Source organism: Chenopodium album, chromosome 22 (assembly GCF_948465745.1).
Source record: "Chenopodium album chromosome 22, dcCheAlbu1.1, whole genome shotgun sequence".
NCBI classification, from domain to species: Eukaryota; Viridiplantae; Streptophyta; class Magnoliopsida; order Caryophyllales; family Amaranthaceae; genus Chenopodium; species Chenopodium album.
Genome location: NC_137855.1, coordinates 26445223 through 26465433, shown reverse-complemented (window position 1 = coordinate 26465433; position 20211 = coordinate 26445223). Strand labels below are relative to the sequence as shown.

The 20211-nt window shown below is 33.4% G+C and overlaps 1 protein-coding gene across 1 annotated transcript in view; it reads left to right on the top strand.

Moving 5' to 3' along the window:
* The window catches only part of LOC145604511 (protein RST1-like), a 50101-nt gene that overhangs the window by 5149 nt on the left and 24741 nt on the right, over positions 1–20211 (top strand). Inside the window, exons 2-18 of the mRNA XM_081660396.1 lie at positions 4268–4552; positions 4683–4766; positions 5945–6221; positions 6727–6977; positions 9131–9302; positions 9390–9577; positions 10164–10264; positions 10729–10804; positions 11305–11436; positions 11559–11640; positions 13592–13664; positions 16344–16512; positions 16633–16763; positions 16854–16945; positions 18982–19070; positions 19169–19384; positions 19560–19637. Of these exons, the coding sequence (XP_081516522.1) occupies positions 4268–4552; positions 4683–4766; positions 5945–6221; positions 6727–6977; positions 9131–9302; positions 9390–9577; positions 10164–10264; positions 10729–10804; positions 11305–11436; positions 11559–11640; positions 13592–13664; positions 16344–16512; positions 16633–16763; positions 16854–16945; positions 18982–19070; positions 19169–19384; positions 19560–19637 (2496 nt within the window). The remainder of the gene's footprint in view (positions 1–4267; positions 4553–4682; positions 4767–5944; positions 6222–6726; positions 6978–9130; positions 9303–9389; positions 9578–10163; positions 10265–10728; positions 10805–11304; positions 11437–11558; positions 11641–13591; positions 13665–16343; positions 16513–16632; positions 16764–16853; positions 16946–18981; positions 19071–19168; positions 19385–19559; positions 19638–20211) is intronic.

Genomic DNA, 20211 nt, shown 5'->3' with positions numbered 1-20211 from the left:
TGTTCAAAACAAATATCCCATAAAGCATAAAGTCATAGTACTACGATAAAATTCTATAATAAAATAAATGCAAGCTAATTAATAGAGTTTATTCGCCAGTGGATCATAACTTATTCAATTGTTTTCTTTAGGATTAGGGAAGAAATCAGCCGCTTCTAGGTGAGTTGTATCACCGTTATCAAAATCACCTTCGCCATCCTCGTACACCAAATTTGTTTCCACTTTCTTTCCTTTCTGTTTGATTGATAGTAGATAAAGGTCTACTCGATGTTTTGGTGTACGACACACACGAGACCAATGGCCTTTTCCTCCAGAACAATAGCACATATTTTCATTTTTATCCTTCTCATTCTTATTTCCATCTTTGTTGTCCCACCTCTGGTGGGAGTATGAGTTTCTAAAATGACCACCTCGACCACGACCATATCCATGTCCGCGACCACGACTGCTGGCGTGATCTCTAGCCTTTTGCTCTTTCCCACTATGGGATGTTGCATTCGCTTCAGGGAATGGAGTAGATTAGAGCCAGTTGGGTGTGATTCATATTTTTTCATTAATATTCATTATTTTGCTCGACCACAAAGAGATAAGATATCAATTCACATTATTTTTCAAAACCCTTTTCACGGTATTGTGTCTACAGGACAACATTGTTTGCATGAAAAGTAGAGTGTTTTTTCTAACATTTCTGCATCCGTGATTTTCTCTGCACATAATTTCAATTGTGATGTAATTCTAAACATGGCTGAGTTATATTCACTCACCGACTTAAAGTCTTGTAGTCTGAAATGTAACCAATCATAACGAGCTTTTGGTAATATCACGGTGGTCATACCTTTCCTTTAGATTACTCCAAAGGACTCGTGGGTCTTTCAAAGTCAAGTACTCAGTCTTAAGGCCTTCATGAAGGTGATGACGAAGGAATATTATAGCTTTAGCCTTATCTTGCTAGTTGCAGTGTTGTTTTCTTTGATAGTGTCACCAAGTCCCTGTGCATTTAAGCATCTAACACCAAGATAGATAGTTGTTTCCAGTAATATCAAGAGCAACAAATTCGAGTTTTGCAAGGTTTGACATGATTCATTGATATATAAAACAATATTATAAATTAGGAACTAAGATTGTATAATAATAAATATATACTAAGTTACAATTAAGACTAAGTTCAAGTGATTAACTATAATTAATAGGATTTGCGTATTGAACCTTTAGGATGGTTACTGATCATATTTGGTCACAACATTTCCTAGAGACTATAAGAATCTTAATACTGTCAATTTACTCATGAAGTCATAATATACATGACAATTAGAAACAACATTGCTTATTTGCGACGACATTTATTCATTAATCCTATGCTTAAAATATTAAATATATGTGAAAAAAATAGCATACTGACAAATTGACACACCTTCGACTAACGCTTTTAATAATATATACTGAGGCGTTAAAACCTTGAACAATGTATCAATTAGCATTATAAAGCTTATGTAATGATTTATTATAAAAGAGTATCAATGATAATTATTAATTAAGCATTAATTAGCCTTATGGCAATGCACAGGTTGTTTATAGGTATATAATATATTTGTAAATTTTTATTTGTTTTTATTGGAAAATGTATAGTTTAAAAAGGAGATAAAGGAGTGAAAATTGAATGTAATTGTAGAAAAAATCAATTTGGAGGAAAATGAACCAAGTAACATTCATACATATATTGATTTAAACATAGTATTTTTAATATGAGAGAGGGGATTAAATGAGCTGACACGTGGCATTAGTGAAAAATAAAATGTACATGTGGCATTGGTGAAAAATAAAATGTACATGTGGCATGCTAAAGAAGATGGTTTGTGTTTTTAAATACTAAGTATAGATATAATATAGTAGAAGTATTCAAGTATTATAATCATGGAACAAGTTATTAAATCAATCACATATATGTACTCGTATAAGATAATAATCATGAAATTCGTCGTGATTGGCGCATCAACAAACAAAGTATTAAATGGTTACACGGCTATATTATACCCCAAAATTCATTAATCGTGACAAAGTATATACTCATATGGATTACAAGAAAATTTGATGAACGTAAACACCAAGCAGCCCACATAAGCAATAAACACATAGTTCAAACTGGAAATTAAAAATAATTATACATAATCATCATTACTCGCATAAGCTTGGTCATCACAATGCATGTCAATTATATGTAAACGTGTTGTATCAACGTTATCAGTTTCATCCTAATCATGTACTTCGAAACAAAATAATCAATTGCCATCATAAAAAGATTGAAGAGGTTGAATTTAATAAATTTGTTATATCATGAACAATCAAGTTATCAAACCCATTAATTTACTAATCAATTAATATACGAGAAGATTACCATTCGTCATCGTCAAATAATTTAAACTCTCAATTATGAATAATTTAAGATTGAAACAAAGAAAAATAGTTACTTAAGTTTTATAAGGAAGAAATTATAAGAATACTAAACTTGGAGTATTCCGTTCGATCAGTTTAGCTAGAGCGTGGTGCTGATAACGTGCTGAATATGGAAGAGAAATATAGAGAAATATAGAGAGAATGAGAAATATTTTTACGTTATGTTGTATTTTTTACGTGATGTTGTATATTACTCCATCTAGTACAGGGTATATGTACATGTACATTATTTATGATTCCATCATCGGATAAGATCAAATACCCAACTCTATAATATTCTAGATTGTACATGGGATAATAGCCATCCATATTTAGATATTTCATAACACTTACTAACCTTTCTCTTTAATTCATTTCATAAATGGCAAAGGTGTCGTTATTTACTTATTTCCATTCCATCCATTTACCCCAATCCCATTCCCTTCTCCATTCCCAATCCAATCTAACAAACAAGAGATTTTTTTTAAAATCCTCAATTCCTACTTTCCAAAGGCCCCGTATAAGTTATATTAATATGGAACTAAGGTTGTTTCAAGCAAAGTTTGAAGCAAATTTTGTTTCTTTAATTTTATTTTTTTATGGTGGGATCAGTTCTGGATGGTTAGGTTCCAATCCTCTCGGGATTGTTGTTGCGGGGGATTGAACACTAGTCCTCCCTACCAAGTGTAGTCACAATCACCACTACACCAAGCAAATTTTGTAGTCGCACTAAGTTTAAACCAAATTATAGGCCCACATTTAATACAAAGTAGTTGATTTATTTACAAGAATACCACTAGATAAACGGATTTTTATTTATCATGAAGAAAGACTTGTATTTTCTCAAACTTTCCATGTTATCATCTTTATGTTTACACATTAACAAGAATGAGGTTTTGTTTAATACTTATTTTTGTTAACATGTGACCATTCTAAATCAGAAAAAACTATAACAAAGTTGGCAAAATTGTGAAAATAACAATTCAGAGCGTGCAATGATTATAGACCAAATTGTAATTTAGACTAGACCCAACATAAGAGAAGCAGTCCACATCAGACTTGACTAGAGCAGACCTTATCAGACTTGACTAGAGCAACGTTATAATTTTAGACTATTACACCTTAAAATGATGATGAGAACATAAAGCCGAAGTTTGAATTTCACTATGATCATTCAAAGCGTATTGTAACTCTTATGTGTGGGTGCATGACTATGTACAAACATACATGGCAGGCCTCCATGCACTACTACACTAGTCAATGCATGATTATGCATGCTGATGCATCATGGTCTAAGTGCGCAGCTTTGCACTGTACTCGGCAGGATAGTTCAAGTTCAAACATATAACAGCATAATAAGTATCAGTTTTTGAAAAAAATGAGCTGGGATAAAAAACTATTACTAAGCTATTGAAATTTGGTAGAAAGTAAATAGTTTAGCTACACCTAGCAGTATCATTCCAGACTGTTCCTTGCCTATGTGAATTGGGATGAATTATAAGGAAAATGTGTCAACTAAACAGAGATGTTGGGAGCATGTATATATATGGGAAAGTACACAACATAACAATTAGCAGAACTTTTATACAATTCATTTGATCCTCTTTACGACTTGAAAAACACTGTGACATCCTCAACACATTTTTTAAATATAGAGAATTTTTAACTGCTACCTTTTATTGGTGAACATGTGCTCTATCTTACTGGAAGCAAAATGGGGATTCCCATGTTTTAAATTTTGGGATCTAATCTTCCTGAAAACATTTGACTCTCTGTGCTCCATATGTCTGTCAAAGTTTTCAAAATGCTTTAATTTAGAAACATTTTATATTTCCAGGTTTTAACAAGTCGTTCAGAGTCACAAAATGAACTTGTGCAACAAGTTGTATTGTTTGTGGTGCATGGCAAGCAAAATGGGATTGGTGAAGTCTGTGACTACTTGAGGCCTCTGTTAACCTTCTCTGTTCTGATGTCATGCTCTTCAGATTCATCATTGTCCTCATTCTTGAGTCTTGTGATTTATTCGTTGATGTCTCTTTGTTGCTCCTTACTTCATGAGGCGAGTCCCCTTTTGGAGATGCTGATTGATTGTTTGAGATGCTTTAGCCTTAGAGGTGCTGAGGTAAGTAGACTGGAGCATGAAGTTCTTTACAACATTAAAAATTTTAAGGATTGATTTTGTCTGTTGGTAGAATAAGAGAATTTTTTACTTGAAAGAACTGCTACTGCTTTTGTCTGGTTTGTTTTTACAGGATATTGGGAGAGTTGTCATTTTTGCCGAATTATTAGTGGATGCGCACAGTGTAGTTTTGCAGCACTTAGTTAAGATTGGATATGTATGTTTTCTTTTCCTTATTTTTCCCCTCCTTTAATTCATCTCGATTTAGCACTTGTTCCAACTTGACCTGCACTTTTTTTGGCCCGCAACTTTAACTATTGATATACATTTCCTCTGTTCTTTTTTAGTTTACGTGCTTTGACGTTTGACACTATTCACAAACTCTGCTTTGACTAGCTTTTCTTGTTATAGTTATTATAAAACAAATCTTATTGAAAACGTCTCAATTTATATTTTCATAATATCAACTTTTTTCTAACTTGTTGATAATAAGAAATATTAGAGGTTGAACTTGTGCATTGACAAATGTGGTAAAAGAGATATTTCAACCAAATAAGAACAAAAGAAGCAAGTATTTTTAGGTATAAGTTATAAACAGTTAATGTTTTAAAACAATATTAATATATCAACATTTGAACTTTTACTTTATTCCCTAAAGGAAAAACATAGTCATTTGGGATCTTGTTAGCTTCGTCTTGTGATGTGATTGTAAAATATCAATTTTAGTTCTTACTTGGATATCAATTAAAGCTGTGCATTTGGAATGTGAGATTCTACATGTTGCGATATTTATGTCAATGTGAGGTTTATTAATTAGTGCCAGAAGTTAAGGAAAAAAAAAAACAAGATGGAGTACCTTTATTTTAATGAATGGAAATCCTTCTTGCTTCTGGTGTCAATATACATCTAAAACCACTTATGTTGACGATGCTGTTGTGCTGTATGTCCGTAGTTACAAGAATCTAAATAAAGAATTGAAAAAGATTAAAAGGGCAGATTATGGTAAAAGAAGAGGTTTGGGTTGCATTATCTCGCTCTTATAATGGATTTCATACTTCCTCTTAAATCCAAACCAGCTGGGGGAGAATTTCTGACAGATTCATGCTATTCCTGATACTGAGTTTAGGTGCCATTGTGCCTTGTAGCCAACGGGGGGCTGGGAAATGGGAGGGAAGGAGGGAGAGGAGAGCCATTGCTGTAAATCCGCTATCTTTATATATTTTCATGAATCTTATGGGAGGGTCCATATTCTCTAATATCAGTTGCAAAATTAAGAGCGATCATTTGTAAAGAGTGACAATTATATGAAATAACCTATGCTTGCTAATAATTTAAGCAGAAGAAGAAGTTTATTACTTCGTTTTGCTATTCTGATATTCAAGTTTTATTTGATAGATGGTTACCGAAGCTCAATTAATTGGGGTTAAACTGTTGGACGCTCTTCTCACATTGTGCTTGGAGTTGGAAACGCGTAATATTGAAAGCAAGCCTGTCCTTGAACTATCAAGGAGACTTTTGAGTTTCCAGAAAGAGCTTAAATTGCACTATCTCCCTCAATTTTACTCTCCTATGTTATCTCTCTTTGTGCTTCTAGCTCTATTGGAACTTGAAGATGAGAAGTTATTTGTCCTTGATCTCCTAGCATACATCCTCAAGTGGAGAATTCATGATGGTGAGAACATTCTCCCCCCCCCCCCCCCCCCGACTCTGATTGTTGAGATGAGTACTATGACAAGAGGTGTGACAAAAAATAAGAGATTACATGGTCTCCACTTCTGTCTTTTTTTTTTTTTTTTTTTAAATAATTATTTTTCTTTACTCTTGAATAATATTAAGCCACTATCTCTCTCTCTCTCTCTTTTTTTTTTTCTCTATACTTTTTAATCCCCAATATTTTATTCCATTTAATACAACATTAAACTTAGTGCCAGCCAAGTAGGCACTTAAAAAATTTTAGAGAGAATATTACTCTAGCTATTGAAATTAAATACTGCAGCCCCCATGGGAAGGAAACAACGCCTATCCATGATATTGAACAAAAATAATGAAGTGTGTAATTTAGTTTTTTCCGATTTATAGAATGAAAACCTCTAAGCTGCATGGCTTTATGTATTTGTTATATATGTAGCTCTAACTTAGTGTCTTTATAATCAAATTTTCTAATGGCCTTGTTGCAGAGAATGTTACGCCGGGAGCTGTATGTAACCCATGCGAAGTGTCTTTGTTCTTTTTTCCTATCATCAGCTTGATGTCTTCTCCTTCCAACTCTGTGAAACAAGCAGCATCTCAGTTTCTTCTGATGTTGAACAAGCTCCTTGTAAGTCATTCGACCTCGTTGAAGGACGAACTATCTATTCAAAGGGAATCTTTGTTTGTAAGCAAGCTTGAAATGATCATCCTTAGGCTTCTGCGGCATTTATGGCTTCAGGTAGTTTTTTTCTTTCTATGTTGTATCAATAATTACATGGTTAATTTTTTTTAAATTTTATTATTTTCTTTGACTCGTTGCATTGTTTTTCCTAGTTAAAATGCCATTGATAATGCAATTAAGCAAACTAATTGTCCTCTTCAATACCACACTAATAGGCTAATAGCAACAACTGAACAATACGATTAGCTATTAGCTATGTAGAATTGAAGAGAGGAACTATAAGATAAAGGGAGAAAGAAGCTTGTTCCATTACTTCCATATGATATGAAGGCATTGAAGGGTACTAAGACTTTCTGTTTGCTTCTACTGATCTATTAATTTGTTGCACAAAAATCCTTTGAACTTTTGAAGTTAGATTACATATAGTGTTAGTCTTATATTGATTAATTGAATTGTTATACAAAAATCCTTTAGAGTTAAATATCTATACAAAATAACCAAAAAATTGTAAGCAAATAATCTACAATTGCAAATTTAAGGTTGTAAACTTGAGTAGCTGATTGAGAGTTAAAGAAACGATTACAAACTAGATAACTTGAGTATCACTCTCCAGTTTATAACTTGAGGCTACAAGTCTCTCTTCTAGTTTCTCACTCTCTAATTGCATAACTTCTACTCTCTAGCATTCTTCTACCTATACTCAAGTAATTCAAACAACCCTATCATTAATTACATTTGTCTACTATTTGGAGAATCACAACAGTGCCATGGCTCCCTAGTGAAACATTAATTCAATTTGTCTTCTTCCTCCCTTGTCCCTTTGCTGCAGTTTCAGGTTGTCCCCTATTTTTCTAGCCGATTCTGCTTTTGAATGTTGTCTCCCGCCTCTTTGAGCTGTTTGGGCCTTTGAGTATAGACCTTGATTGCTGGTTGGGCCACCAGTTGTTGGTCCACAACAGAATCCAATTCTTAAATCTTTGGCAAATCTCTACCAAATTACTTAATTTTATAAGATTAAAGTTCATGTTTCAATGTAATAGGTTTATATAAGATATTACTCGCCAAATTGTATGCAACCTACATAATGAGTAAAATTATATTAAAAAATCCTTCCCCACAATGTTTTTTCTTGAGTATGCTAACCAGAATTCATATTCCCTGCTGACATCTCAACATAAAAGCTACATTCTTATCAAATTACAACAGTTAGTGTTTAATAATTGTTCTTTTATAAGTAGTACTATCCAAATTGTATGCAACTACATAATGTGCAAAATGATATAGTAAATCTTTACCCATTATATATTTTTCTTAATAATGCCAACTAAAATTCAGATTTCCTAGTTTCCCACTGACATCCCAACATAAAAGCTACATCCTTCCCAAATCAAAAGCATGAGAATACATGGAGATAGTAGTTTGTCAAGAAAAAGTGATTAAGTTTGAGAATTAGCTTAAATAAAAAAAAGAGAAGGGAGGTTAATGGACAAATGAAGTCGAAGAGATGACGAAGAGAATGAATGTTTCCAAATTCCAATGCTATCATTTCCTATCAATAAGTAATAAAGAAAACCCTACCAATTTTGGTTGGTAACTTGCCACCTGATATTCTCGAAACATTTATTTATGAAGATATTGAGCAGCCAGTTAAATTTATAACAAGAACTGAAGAATCATGCTATGTTTAGGAGAAAAGACGAGGTGATTTTTGGTGGTAAAACCTGTAGTAAAGGGCTTTTTCTTAATTATAATATATAGACATTTACAGTAGTACAACAGCTTAGGCTTTGTTATCTTCACCCAATTTTCACTCATTCAGGTATAATAAGTTCATATAAGATGAGATAGTAGGGATAAAAAGCTCAGATAAATAAAAAGGCTGATAAGCTTAGATAAGATAATATAAGGGAGATAAGGGCTGATGGATTATAATAAGGTCTACTAAGATTGCCTTTCTTAGTTTGTAATGCCTTTTTGAATGATAAACCCTGGTCCCATTCACAACAGTTTTAGGATTAAGAAGATTTTTTCCTTTGGGTTTTATTTATTTATTGATTTAAATTAACAAATACTATAATTAATTTTATCGTTGAATGGTATGATGCCCTTTGTGATTGTATGGGGTGATGCTTGAGAAAGATTAATGAATGCACTAGCTGTAATCCGTAATTGTAATTGATGCCATTTTCCTTTGCCCACATATCTTGCAGGATTTACCCCCCTGCTCTTTCTTTCTAGACATTTATTCTGCCTGTGGAAATAGAAATTATGAGAGTGGATCAAAATCTTGGCTATCTCATCTAGGAAAATATGCTTTGTCTATTGCTGAAAGACACAAGTCCTCTGTCCTCATGTCATCATCTCACGAAGTTGTCTCAACTGGTAAAGTCCTTGTATCAAAGCTGAGGGTGTAATTCATGCCCGATTTGAATTTATGATGATTTTTCTACTTTTATTTGATGCATGTAGAGGTACCTTTTCTGCTGGGTGCGCTTACTGGAAGTCTGGTTGTACATCAATCTTTGGGAAGCAGTGCTATAGAAACATTAGCTGCTCTCAGTAATATGGAACCCAAACTTGGTGTTTCACTGCTGCTAGCTGTGTTGTACTACTGCAATTTATTAAGGTCAAACATCAAAGATTGTAATGAACGGCTAGTAAGTGTCTTTCTCTCTATTACTAGCTCACCAAGTATGTATAATTTCAATCCTATCAAATTTATGTTATTCCGTGGACGCTAACTAGCTTGGTAAGTGCTGTGTAGGAAGTGGTAGTCGGGGTACCCATGAGGCCATAATTTAGGATTGAATCCTTTATAATACTGCCCCTTGTGGCTTTCTCTACACATGAAAAAAAAAAGACTTTTTCATAATTAATAACTTATGAGTACGTTTTCAGATGTAGATAAATATTTATGTACTTTGTTTCAAAAAAAAAAAAAAAATTGCAACAATTGCTACTTCGGGATATTTCAAATTAATGCTACACTTCACCATTTAGTAACTTCTACAATGTATCATTTCTTCGCTCATGCTTGGCCCACTATTTTCTTTCCTCTCCCCTCTATCTTGCTTAAAATATTTTTTGCACTTACTTTTTGTATATCACATGGGTTGCTTTGTCTCTCTCCTTTTGCCTAAATTAATGTGTCATATGCAACTATGCAAGTGCTGCAACTTTAGTGAAATGGAGAAGTATTATGGAGAAAGGCAACATTAACTAAAAACTTTTGAAATGTTGCAGTTGAAACTTTTGACAATGCTATCTGTACTTGCTTCAAACTCCTCAATGCTACCATTGATATTCCAAACAATCCTACCAATGCTTCAGAAGGATTCAAATCCGTAAGTGCATTGGTTTACTTTTATTACCACAATGATTTCCCGTGCTTGCATTTTATTAATTATATTTGCATATCCATGATAAAAAAATTTCTCTATGTATATGTGTCCCTCAAAAAGTTAATTGGTTCAATTCACTCATGCAACTTAATTGTCCGGGATGTAGCAAGTCAAGTAAGATAATCAAATTCTCAAGAAGAAATTTAAAGAATAAATCAAAGAAGAGGATAACATTTAGGATATCTTTGATGAACCCTGTTTCTTGGATATTTTTGCTTGCTATATGTTTCTCTCTGATGATACTATTAAGCATAATTTTCTTGTTATATTTCTTTGTGTACTTTGTCACTAGAGCTTAAGAGCTATCACTTTACAAAATTTTGCTGTTATGGTTTTTATTTATTTTATAATTTTTTTTCAGAAAGGTCAAATTATACACTAGTTCTAATAGTTTATTTCTTCTGCAGGGTCTTGTATGCAACTTCACTTCGTTTGCTTTGTAAGGCGTGGGAGATTAATGATAGGGTCTTTGGGAGCTTGCGTGTAAGGATGCTATCTGTCTTTGTCAACTTGTGTAAAATCTTGTTGCTGAAGGATTTAAGTTAATAATGTGTAGTTTATGTAGTTAATATATGTAGTTTACATAAGAGGGTCTATGTTTCTTATAAGCTTCATTTGTGGACCTGGCATGAATGTTTCTCATCATATTCTGTTTCAAACTTTATTTTTCTTTGGGATGATATAATTTGGTTCATGTAGCCGACCCCACTTATGGGATTAAGGCTTTGATTGATTGATTGATTTCTTCCTTTTCTTCTCTTGATTTGCACTTTGTGGAATAAAAATTGTTTGGCTGCTTCCAGTTTTCACTTTCTTGTTGGTTCTGGGATAAGTACTTACATATATAAATAAACTGATGGAATTAGTATGACCATCAGGGACTGGAGTATTATCCTTTCTAATAATTATTTTATTTATTTAAATTGTTTGACTTGCAAGTTCTGGAGCTTCTTGATAAATTTGGTTTCTTTTGTGTTATATAGAGCTTCCTGCTGCCGGAATGTTTTGTTGAATTCAGATTTGATGAAACTATTTCTATAAGTATGGCTGCTTCTCTTCGGGATGTTTGCAGAAGAAATCCAGAAAGGGGTGTACAGCTGATTCTATCTGTAGCAGTATGGATGTTTTGTTGCTTCTGCCACCTGTCTTTTTGGTTCATTCTTTATCTTCTTCTACCTTACCATAATCTTCCTGGTTCATTACCTTCATGTTTTCTTTTTAAATTCTAAATCAATAGGCGTGCATTGAGTCCAGTGGTTCCATAATCCGAGCTCTGGGATTTCAAAGCATTGGCTACCTTTGTGAAGCTGACGCAGTTGGTAAGCCTACTTTGCCACAATAATTAACCACTTGAGTAGCATATCCCAAAAATATCAGACTAATTTAAAAAATATTGTGCTATGCGAAGAATGGATATTTAAGGTATTAGGTGTGTTCTTTCCAACTTTATATGCTGATTTGACCTTATCTGAAAACTTATTTTTTGCAACTCATTAGTCAAAACATTTGAATACCAAACGACCAACTTGGCATAGTTTTTATAAATGTTGGTCTGCAGTAGTCAAAAGAACATTTTTGGAGACATCTGAGTAATTCAAAATACATCTGGTGACAATTAGGCCAAACAATATTTTAGATGGAAGAATCAAGCAGAGGTGTTGTACATTGCCTCATATATTCAAAATTTTTAAACAACTTTTCTCTTTGGTTATTTTTTGTAGAGTATGTATGGTATTCTTGTCTCACATGTTCAAGTTTGTTGAAAGCATAATTACAAGTTCAATTTTTATGATATTAAAAAAATAAAAAAATATAAGGGTTTGTTGAAGTGGGTCCCAAATAAATTTGCAAGCAAACTTATATTTTCTTCGTTAAATAAATGTTGCAGTGTTTCCCTTTTTATGGAACTTTTATAGTTATTGTAATGTTCCTTTTCCCTCTCCCTCTCACTCATCCTATCATTTGGGCTCTCTCTTTTTAGTTCTTTTCACAAAATCCTATGCTGTAATATTTTTGAAATAAAGGAGATATTTCATTTGAATGAGATTCTAGTACATGATATGCAATTATCACAAAGTAAAAAAAAAAAAAAAAAAAAAAACTTTATAATTGGCTCATCATCAATATTTTTCACGATTTAAAAATATCAATGCATATTGTAAATATTATTTTCTTTCTAAATTCTTAATTTTGTTTACCAAACTACATTCAATAATCTTTCTACCAATTTAGTATGGAAAAAGGCAAAGAAAAAAAAGTAGAAAATTAAAGTATTGTAGTGCATGCTCAACTCCAGTTTCGGTTGGATTTTTTTTTTTTTGCCAAATTGTCAGAATTTGTATTTATTTACTCTAATATTGCTGCCAATTTTTGATAATTCATGTTGTTGGAGTTTATAGGTTTAGCAATTTGTTAAAAACCTTTTTTTTTTTTTTTTTTTTTTTAATTTTTTTTTCCGCAAATTTAATAATTTATTTTATAGTTTCCGATTTGGTCAAATGGACAACATTCTGGTCGAACTTATATTACTTCAAAATCAGTTGAGTTGAAAACACCTTAAGTCTGTTACGGTTAAATTAAACCTATGGAGCAAACATTAATAACCTTTTTCCATCCTATATTTTTCTGTAATTTGTTTTTATTCGGCTTTTTGTTGATTTGGCTGTGTGATTTGAAGATAAATTTCCTTGTGTCTTAAAAATTGCAAGGTCTTCCTCATAAACTGTATCCATGGCCACAACATCCGACATATATATCATTAGAGAAAAAAAAAAAATTTCACTTAATTCTGTAGGTGTATTAAGTTCTTCTGAAATCTCCCAAACTTATTAAACCTAATTTAAATTTATTGGAACTAATTAGACTTGATTAGACCCAATTGCAAGAGACTAAACTTGATAGATTAACTTGTGCGTCCTGATTGAAACTTATTGGAATGTGTTAAGCCCAGGATTTTATAAGGAATGAGAATGCACCCTTTTATCTCTTGGTTCTTTTTTTTTTTTTTCTTTCTATAATTTATTTGTAAAGAATTTATCTTCTGTTTTTGAGATGTGAACACTTTATGGTTTGTTAAGGTATTGTGACTTTTGCAAGGTTTCCGTAGAAGTTTGATGATGTTTGTGTTATTATTAATATCATCTTAGACTTTTGTTACCAGTCCCTTGAGATTTTTCGAATTGCAAAGGTGGTAGGAAATATATTAAAATTAGTCATATGGGAATAGATGTAGCTTTAAATTGTGAACTCATTGAGTTTATCTTTTGCTAGATTTCTATACGGCATGGAATGTCATCGCAAAATATGGACTAGAGTATTCCACGGATCCCGTACTTGCTTATAGGTAATCTTGCTTTGTATGACCTTTTTTTTTATACTAAATGTGTTATTAACTTTCTTAGGATTTGGTAGTTGTGTTTATCTCATGCTACAATTTAACTAACATTGTGTACACTGCCTCATGTTTTCATGCTGTTTTGTGCATCATAAAGATAAATAGAAATTTGTAAATGATTTTGAAAGCAGAAACAAGATTATTTTGTATTTATTTGGTTGTTTAGAGCCTTTACAAATTTCAAATTATATAAAGGGCTAATTCATTTTGTATTTATTTGGCTTTTTAGAGCCCTTACAAATTTCAAAATTTACAGTAATGGATTATATTTTTGTTACAAACATACTATGGCTAGGGCCTATGTTGCTTAGGATTTTCATTTCACTTCTATTGCCCATGTTAGATCCACAACATTTGAACATGGGTATGTGTTAGATTTTTGATGTAGAATGTATTTGCAAAGACACATTAAATACGAATTTATGCACATTGATTATGAACTAATATGAAAAATTATGTACCTTTTATAGTGTGCCTTCCCTAAATCGATTCAATCAAGTTACAAACTTCTAGAACCACACACAAAGCTCCTCTAATGGTAAACACACACATGATTGAACCACGATAAGATTGATAGCTTAAATTAATTGAGGAAGAAGTTTCTCTTCTCTCACACGTGGAGATGAATATAGACATATGTCATGTGGTTTTATAATATAAGATATAATAGATCTCACTTGATTTTTTCCTAAACTATCTCCACCTAAAATGGAAAACCTAGAACTAGGATTTCTTTCTATTTTTTTTCTCCCTTTGGCTAGCCACTTTGCCTCTCATAGCCTCTTTGCTTGTCTTGGGGTAATGTCGTAATGTGGTCCTTTCTAAGAGCATGGACCATAAGTTTATGGTTTGTTTAATTCATACTTGAGTGCCACCCTATAGGTTTAGTTTGCATTAAGCTGCAAGCTCAATTACATCCTTGGCGCGGCTTGTAGTAATTCCCTAATGTGGCCCTTGCTACAAGCTTGGCCCATTAGTGTGAGATTGGTCTGATCCATGCTTATGTGCGATCCTATAGGATTAGTTTACATTAAGGTGCAAGCGCGATTACATCAAGTGTGCTGATCGAGCAAAATGTTGCTTGAACGCCTTAATCTCATAAGTGGGGTCAGCTACATGAACAACATGAGGACTTCCCAGGTCACCCGTCCTTGTATCACTCTCAATCATTGTGGCTCATGTCAAGCGATGTGAAAAAGTTTTACACTAGCCGTCACTAGACTTGCGCAACCCTCCTCCTCAATGTATCAATTCCTAATTTAACTAACAAATCCTTGTTTGTATTAGATCCTATAAACTATCCTTTAGAGTAATGCACATTATTCAAAGGTCATACTTCCAATAGTATGGACACTTGACGAATCATTTGGTGTTTTGACTAAAAAGCTGGAAACTTTAATATGATTACTAACTTTGAATTTTGGTCTTTGAATCCGAGTAACATAGACTAGAACATCATAAAATCACTTGTCAAAGTTATTTCTCAATCTTATCAAAGTGGATTTAACCAATTATATGAAACAACTTGTCATAATGCAAAAGTGTTAATGATAAGCTATTTGAAACAACTTGTCATAAGGCAAGAGTGTTATGTCATAAAGATAGAAGAGATAGAAACAAAGTGATAAGCTGTAAATTTATTGTAAGGTAAGAATCCATTTAGGTGTATCTTGAGATCTTGATCTTTGTAACGTATATTATGAAAAATCTTATATGACTTTATCTTAAGGCTTGTGACTGATATGAAATAACCAAGAAAAACTAACTTTGTATCCAAGCTTCAATGTTTAAGATGCAATTTGAGAGAGAACAAATAACAAAGATGAATTCTTATTACATTAATCACCAAGTTTAATGCAATAAGGGTTTAATCCAAGCCTAACACAAAGTAGATCATAGGTTAGGGAGAAATCACATAGATTTGCATATAATCACCATGGTTAAGGAGAGAGAGAATTCTCATCCAAAGTTTAAAAGAGGCAAGAACATTCATTACAAGGATTTTTCTTCTCCTTATATATGGAGTGAAATAAAATCTACTAATATCAGTTTAAAATAAAATAAATTGTCTAAACAAGAAAAATATAAAGGCTAAAGTAATCCAGAATCGCTTAAAAGTTCGGGCGAACCGTTTGTAGGTTCGGGCAAACTATCCCAAAAGTTCAGGCGAACTAAGGGTAGGTTCGGGCAAATAGCCGTGAAGCTTAACTTTTCAAACTTGTTGACAAAAGGTTTGGGCGATCCTTCAAAGAAGTTTGGGCGAACCATGTATAGGTTCGGGCGAATTTTTAGCCAGGATAGGCTAACATCAAATGCGCATAACTTCTTTGTTTCTCACTCAAATTAGGCTTATGACCAATTGCTGGAAAGCTCTTGAACTCTACTTTCATCTCCAACTTGAATCACCTGAAAATTCTTTGTAACGAAAAAAAGCTGAGTTGTCCATTTTGACCAAGTAACTACTGAAGTTTGATGACGGTTAAATCTGAGGATTGATCACCCGAAAGCCTAGCACGCCCACGTGTCATAACGCACGGCATTTTCTCTTCCTCTACATCAACTAAACTCTTTGCTTTCACATCACTGACTCATATGTACTATCATTTTACTACTTATTGTTTTGTGCAGCTTATGTTCATTCTTGAGATGGGGTGCTATGGATGCTGAAGCTTATGCGGAAGCCTCAGTTACCATCTTGCAAATTCTATGGGACATTGGAAGCTCTAATTGCTATAATGTAAATCCCCTTTGGACAAAGGCTCGGGTAACTGCTATCAAGGCTTTAAGTTGTTTTGAGGTTGGTGTATCTTCTTTTATGGTATCCTTTTTTCACTTTTAATCATGAGCTATTTGCTACTTATTTGTTGAGGTATAATCTTTTGCTACTTGATTTCTTGTTGATTCATTGTTTAAGCAGGTACTGCATCTTGAAAGGAGCATACCTGATTTCAGAGATAAGGCAATGGAGCTGTTGATTCATGAGACTGATATTTATGTTCTCCAAGCGATCGAAGAACTTGAGACCAAGATGATAGCATATGAGCATAGGTTTGTTAATAAACTTTAATTTTATTATATTGGCTTATTACACTATTACTATTATACTAATACTAATAATCTCTTTTTGATTTGCAAAAGTACTAGGCAAAGGTTTGTTAAGAAAAGTAGGGCTCCAAGAAGCAAAATTGAGAAGCTTTTAGAAGTATTTCCTCGTGTTATTTGCTCCTCAGGTAACCTGCATGGATGCTAGGCAGTGAGTCTGTTCATTTAAAATATGAAGATTAAACGAAATGTGTCAATATACTTGACAAATAATTAAACTGTAATTTGTTTGAAATGAATCAAGGATAACATTTTTTTTTAAAATTTTTTTTAAATTTTTTTTTAATTTTTTTTTTTTTAAAATTTTTGTTACATCCTACTTCCTCTGTTTTTTATTACATGACCTACTTCATTTAGGCACAAATATTAAGGAAGAGTTGAAAAGAAAGCTAAAAGACCATATTGACCTTACCAACTACCCCTGCTCATTAAGTCACTGACCAACACTCCTACCCTTCCTCGTCACTATCACCCACCTCACCACTACAACCACCACTACCTCCTCCACAAATGCAATCCCTTCACTACTACAACAACACCGGTTAACACTTATCTCTCCTCTACTCCCATCAAACCATCTTCCATCACCACAAAAAAATGCCATCAACAACAATCACCAGCTAATTTAACGACGGCGAGACCAACTGTTCTTGCTTCACATTAAGTAAATCAGAGAAAAGAGAAAATACCCACCACCAAAATTAAGTAAATGAGAGGAAAGAGAAAGTAGTCAAAATACCCACACTCCGCACTCCCCCATAGCACCAACCACCGTCCTTGCTTCAATTTTTTCAGAAATTGAGAGCTTGGTGGTCGAATTTGGCTATGGTGGTTTCAGATCTAGAATCGCTGGCCAAATTCAACCACCATGGCCTCGATTTTGATGAAGTTTAAGCTATTTTACAAATTAAGCCGGTGACAGCGCACGGTAGAGCCGTGGAGGTTATGAGAGAGGGTGTGATGTAAGGACTTTGGAGACTGTCGATGGTGAACAGCGAGATAACGGTGATGATTGGTGTTTCAAAAATATTGTTAGGGTGGTGGACATGGGTGGCTGCCGTGGTTGCTTGGAGGATGGAGGGAGGATATGGTGGTGGAACTATGATGAACAAAAGGGTATGATTGAGGTGTGAGAGAAGGGGGTAAGGAAATAAAGGTAGTATGTTCCAAATGTGAGGGTAAATAAGTAAAAGTGTAGTGCTAATTTTTCCAAAAATAGAAACAGGTCAAGTAAAAAGAAACTTCCTAAAAAGGAATACAGGTCAAGTAATAAAGAACGGAGGAAGTATATCTAATCAAACTAACTAGTGTTTTTGGAATCTGTTGTTCCCCCTGTTCTTTATCCGTGCCATACTGCAGTAACTTTCTCATGTATTTCCAGACTTGATCTTGCATGAAAAAGTTATTAGTTTCAATGGACACTCAAATTATGTTGAGATATGTTCTGGTTTACTCTATAATATTCGTTAGTGGTGACTGGTGGATCTAAATTTGTTCCATATAGTACTCCACCATGATGTATATACCCTGTGAGAGGTGACCTGGGTAGACAGATGGCATTTATTGATTGAACATACTGCAAATTATCCTGAGCATGACTAATGCAAGACTAAAAAAACTCATAGGGTAAAAATTGTAGTTCTAAACTTGTTGGATATTAAAGGTGCATGGTTATAAATCCAATTAAAGGGGAAAGAGCTGATGGGAAAAAAATGAGGAAGTTTCTGCTGAATTTGAAGTGGAGTTATATGATATTATTATTAAAATATTGGTTTAGAAAATAAGATGACTGCCTGCATATTGAATCAAGGATATTGTGGTTTTCCTGCAATTTATGCTGCATGCTAAAATGAAAATGGAAAGCTTTGTAAGCTCTATATTTTGTTGGGATTTCTTTTTAAAGACTTGCTGACCTTTGATCCTCTGTTTCATCCACCTAATATCAGCCATGTATAGTGTTATTCTGACTGTTGTACTATTTATCACAGAAGACTCGGATGAGCACATTGTTTAACAATATCAATGTAATATAAAATTAGATCTTATTATAAACATCTGCTGCAATTTGCTACAGTTATATAGAAAAAGTAATTCACCTGGATCTCAATTCCATATCTTTCCTTTCCTTGATTTTAATATTTTGTGTCATACATTACTGTCCCAGAAAAGCGTTATGCTGCAGGAATGATACCTGGTACAGCTCTCTTTCAACTTCAGTTCAATCAAAAAGATGCTAACCACGGGAAATCAGAAGTAAGCTCATTAAGCTTATATATTGTGTTGTAATGATGTCTGCTGGAATATTCTTATGTTATGGAGTATGTCTAAATCTTTTTACTTTGTCTTTCCAGATTGCAGATGATGTATTTGCTAAATATCACAACATGCTAAAGGAAGTTGCTGCGTCTCTTTATCTGTCAAGAAATATATTTATTGCTCAACTTTCATTGCAATCATGGAAATCCTTTATGCAAAATTGGCTGCACAAATACACATCAGTACTTGCTGTTAAAGCATCAACCAGTCCATTGGATAAAATATCAAAGGCTGCCAATAATATTCTAAAGGTGTTGCTTTTGTTTTTAATTTACATTTCTTTTAAAATGCCTTCATCAAACAACCCCCCACCCCCACCCAAAGAACACAAAAACAAAGAGAGAGAAAGGAAAAGAGACTAAGAGAAATAGATAACAGTTTTCTAAATTGCTTACATGGTGTGGATGGTCTTCCTTGAACTTTCAGTGCATGATAAAGGTCGCTGAAGATTCGATGCCTAGGGTGGCTGAGAACATTGCCCTTGCCATAGGTGCATTTTGTATGGTAAGTTATCCCACTTTAATGAAACTGAGTTTAGCCAGATGTGTTGATCTTCTTTTGTGAACGGGTGGTCTTTTTGCCAACTTATAAACATACACAAAGGGCTAATTATCACCTCAAAGTATCAAACCCACCTATTTGTTTTCAGTTTTTCATAGAGGATGAGTGTCTTTAATTTTTGTTAGTTTATCTATCAAAATATCAGGGTTTCCAATTGAATTCTCCTGGTTTTGCTACATGCAGGTGTTGGCCTAGGCCTTTTCTGAAAGCTAAAGTATTTAATTCAAATGACTTTATTTCCTTAATATCAATATTTTGGGTCTTTTGATTGTCATGTAGGCCTTTGTATGGTTTGTATGGTGTTCTTTTGAAATAAAATGACTTCATTTATCAAAACCACTTGCCCACACAAATGGTCTATTATGAGTTTACTGGTCATTTGTGTGGGAATGTGGTTTGGATAGATGAATTCATTATAATTCAGATGCATACCATAGTAGGGAGATGAATTTGCTGAAAGCTCTTCTTAAACAATAACCTTGAAAACTATTTCCTCCATCACAAATTATTCTAAGTA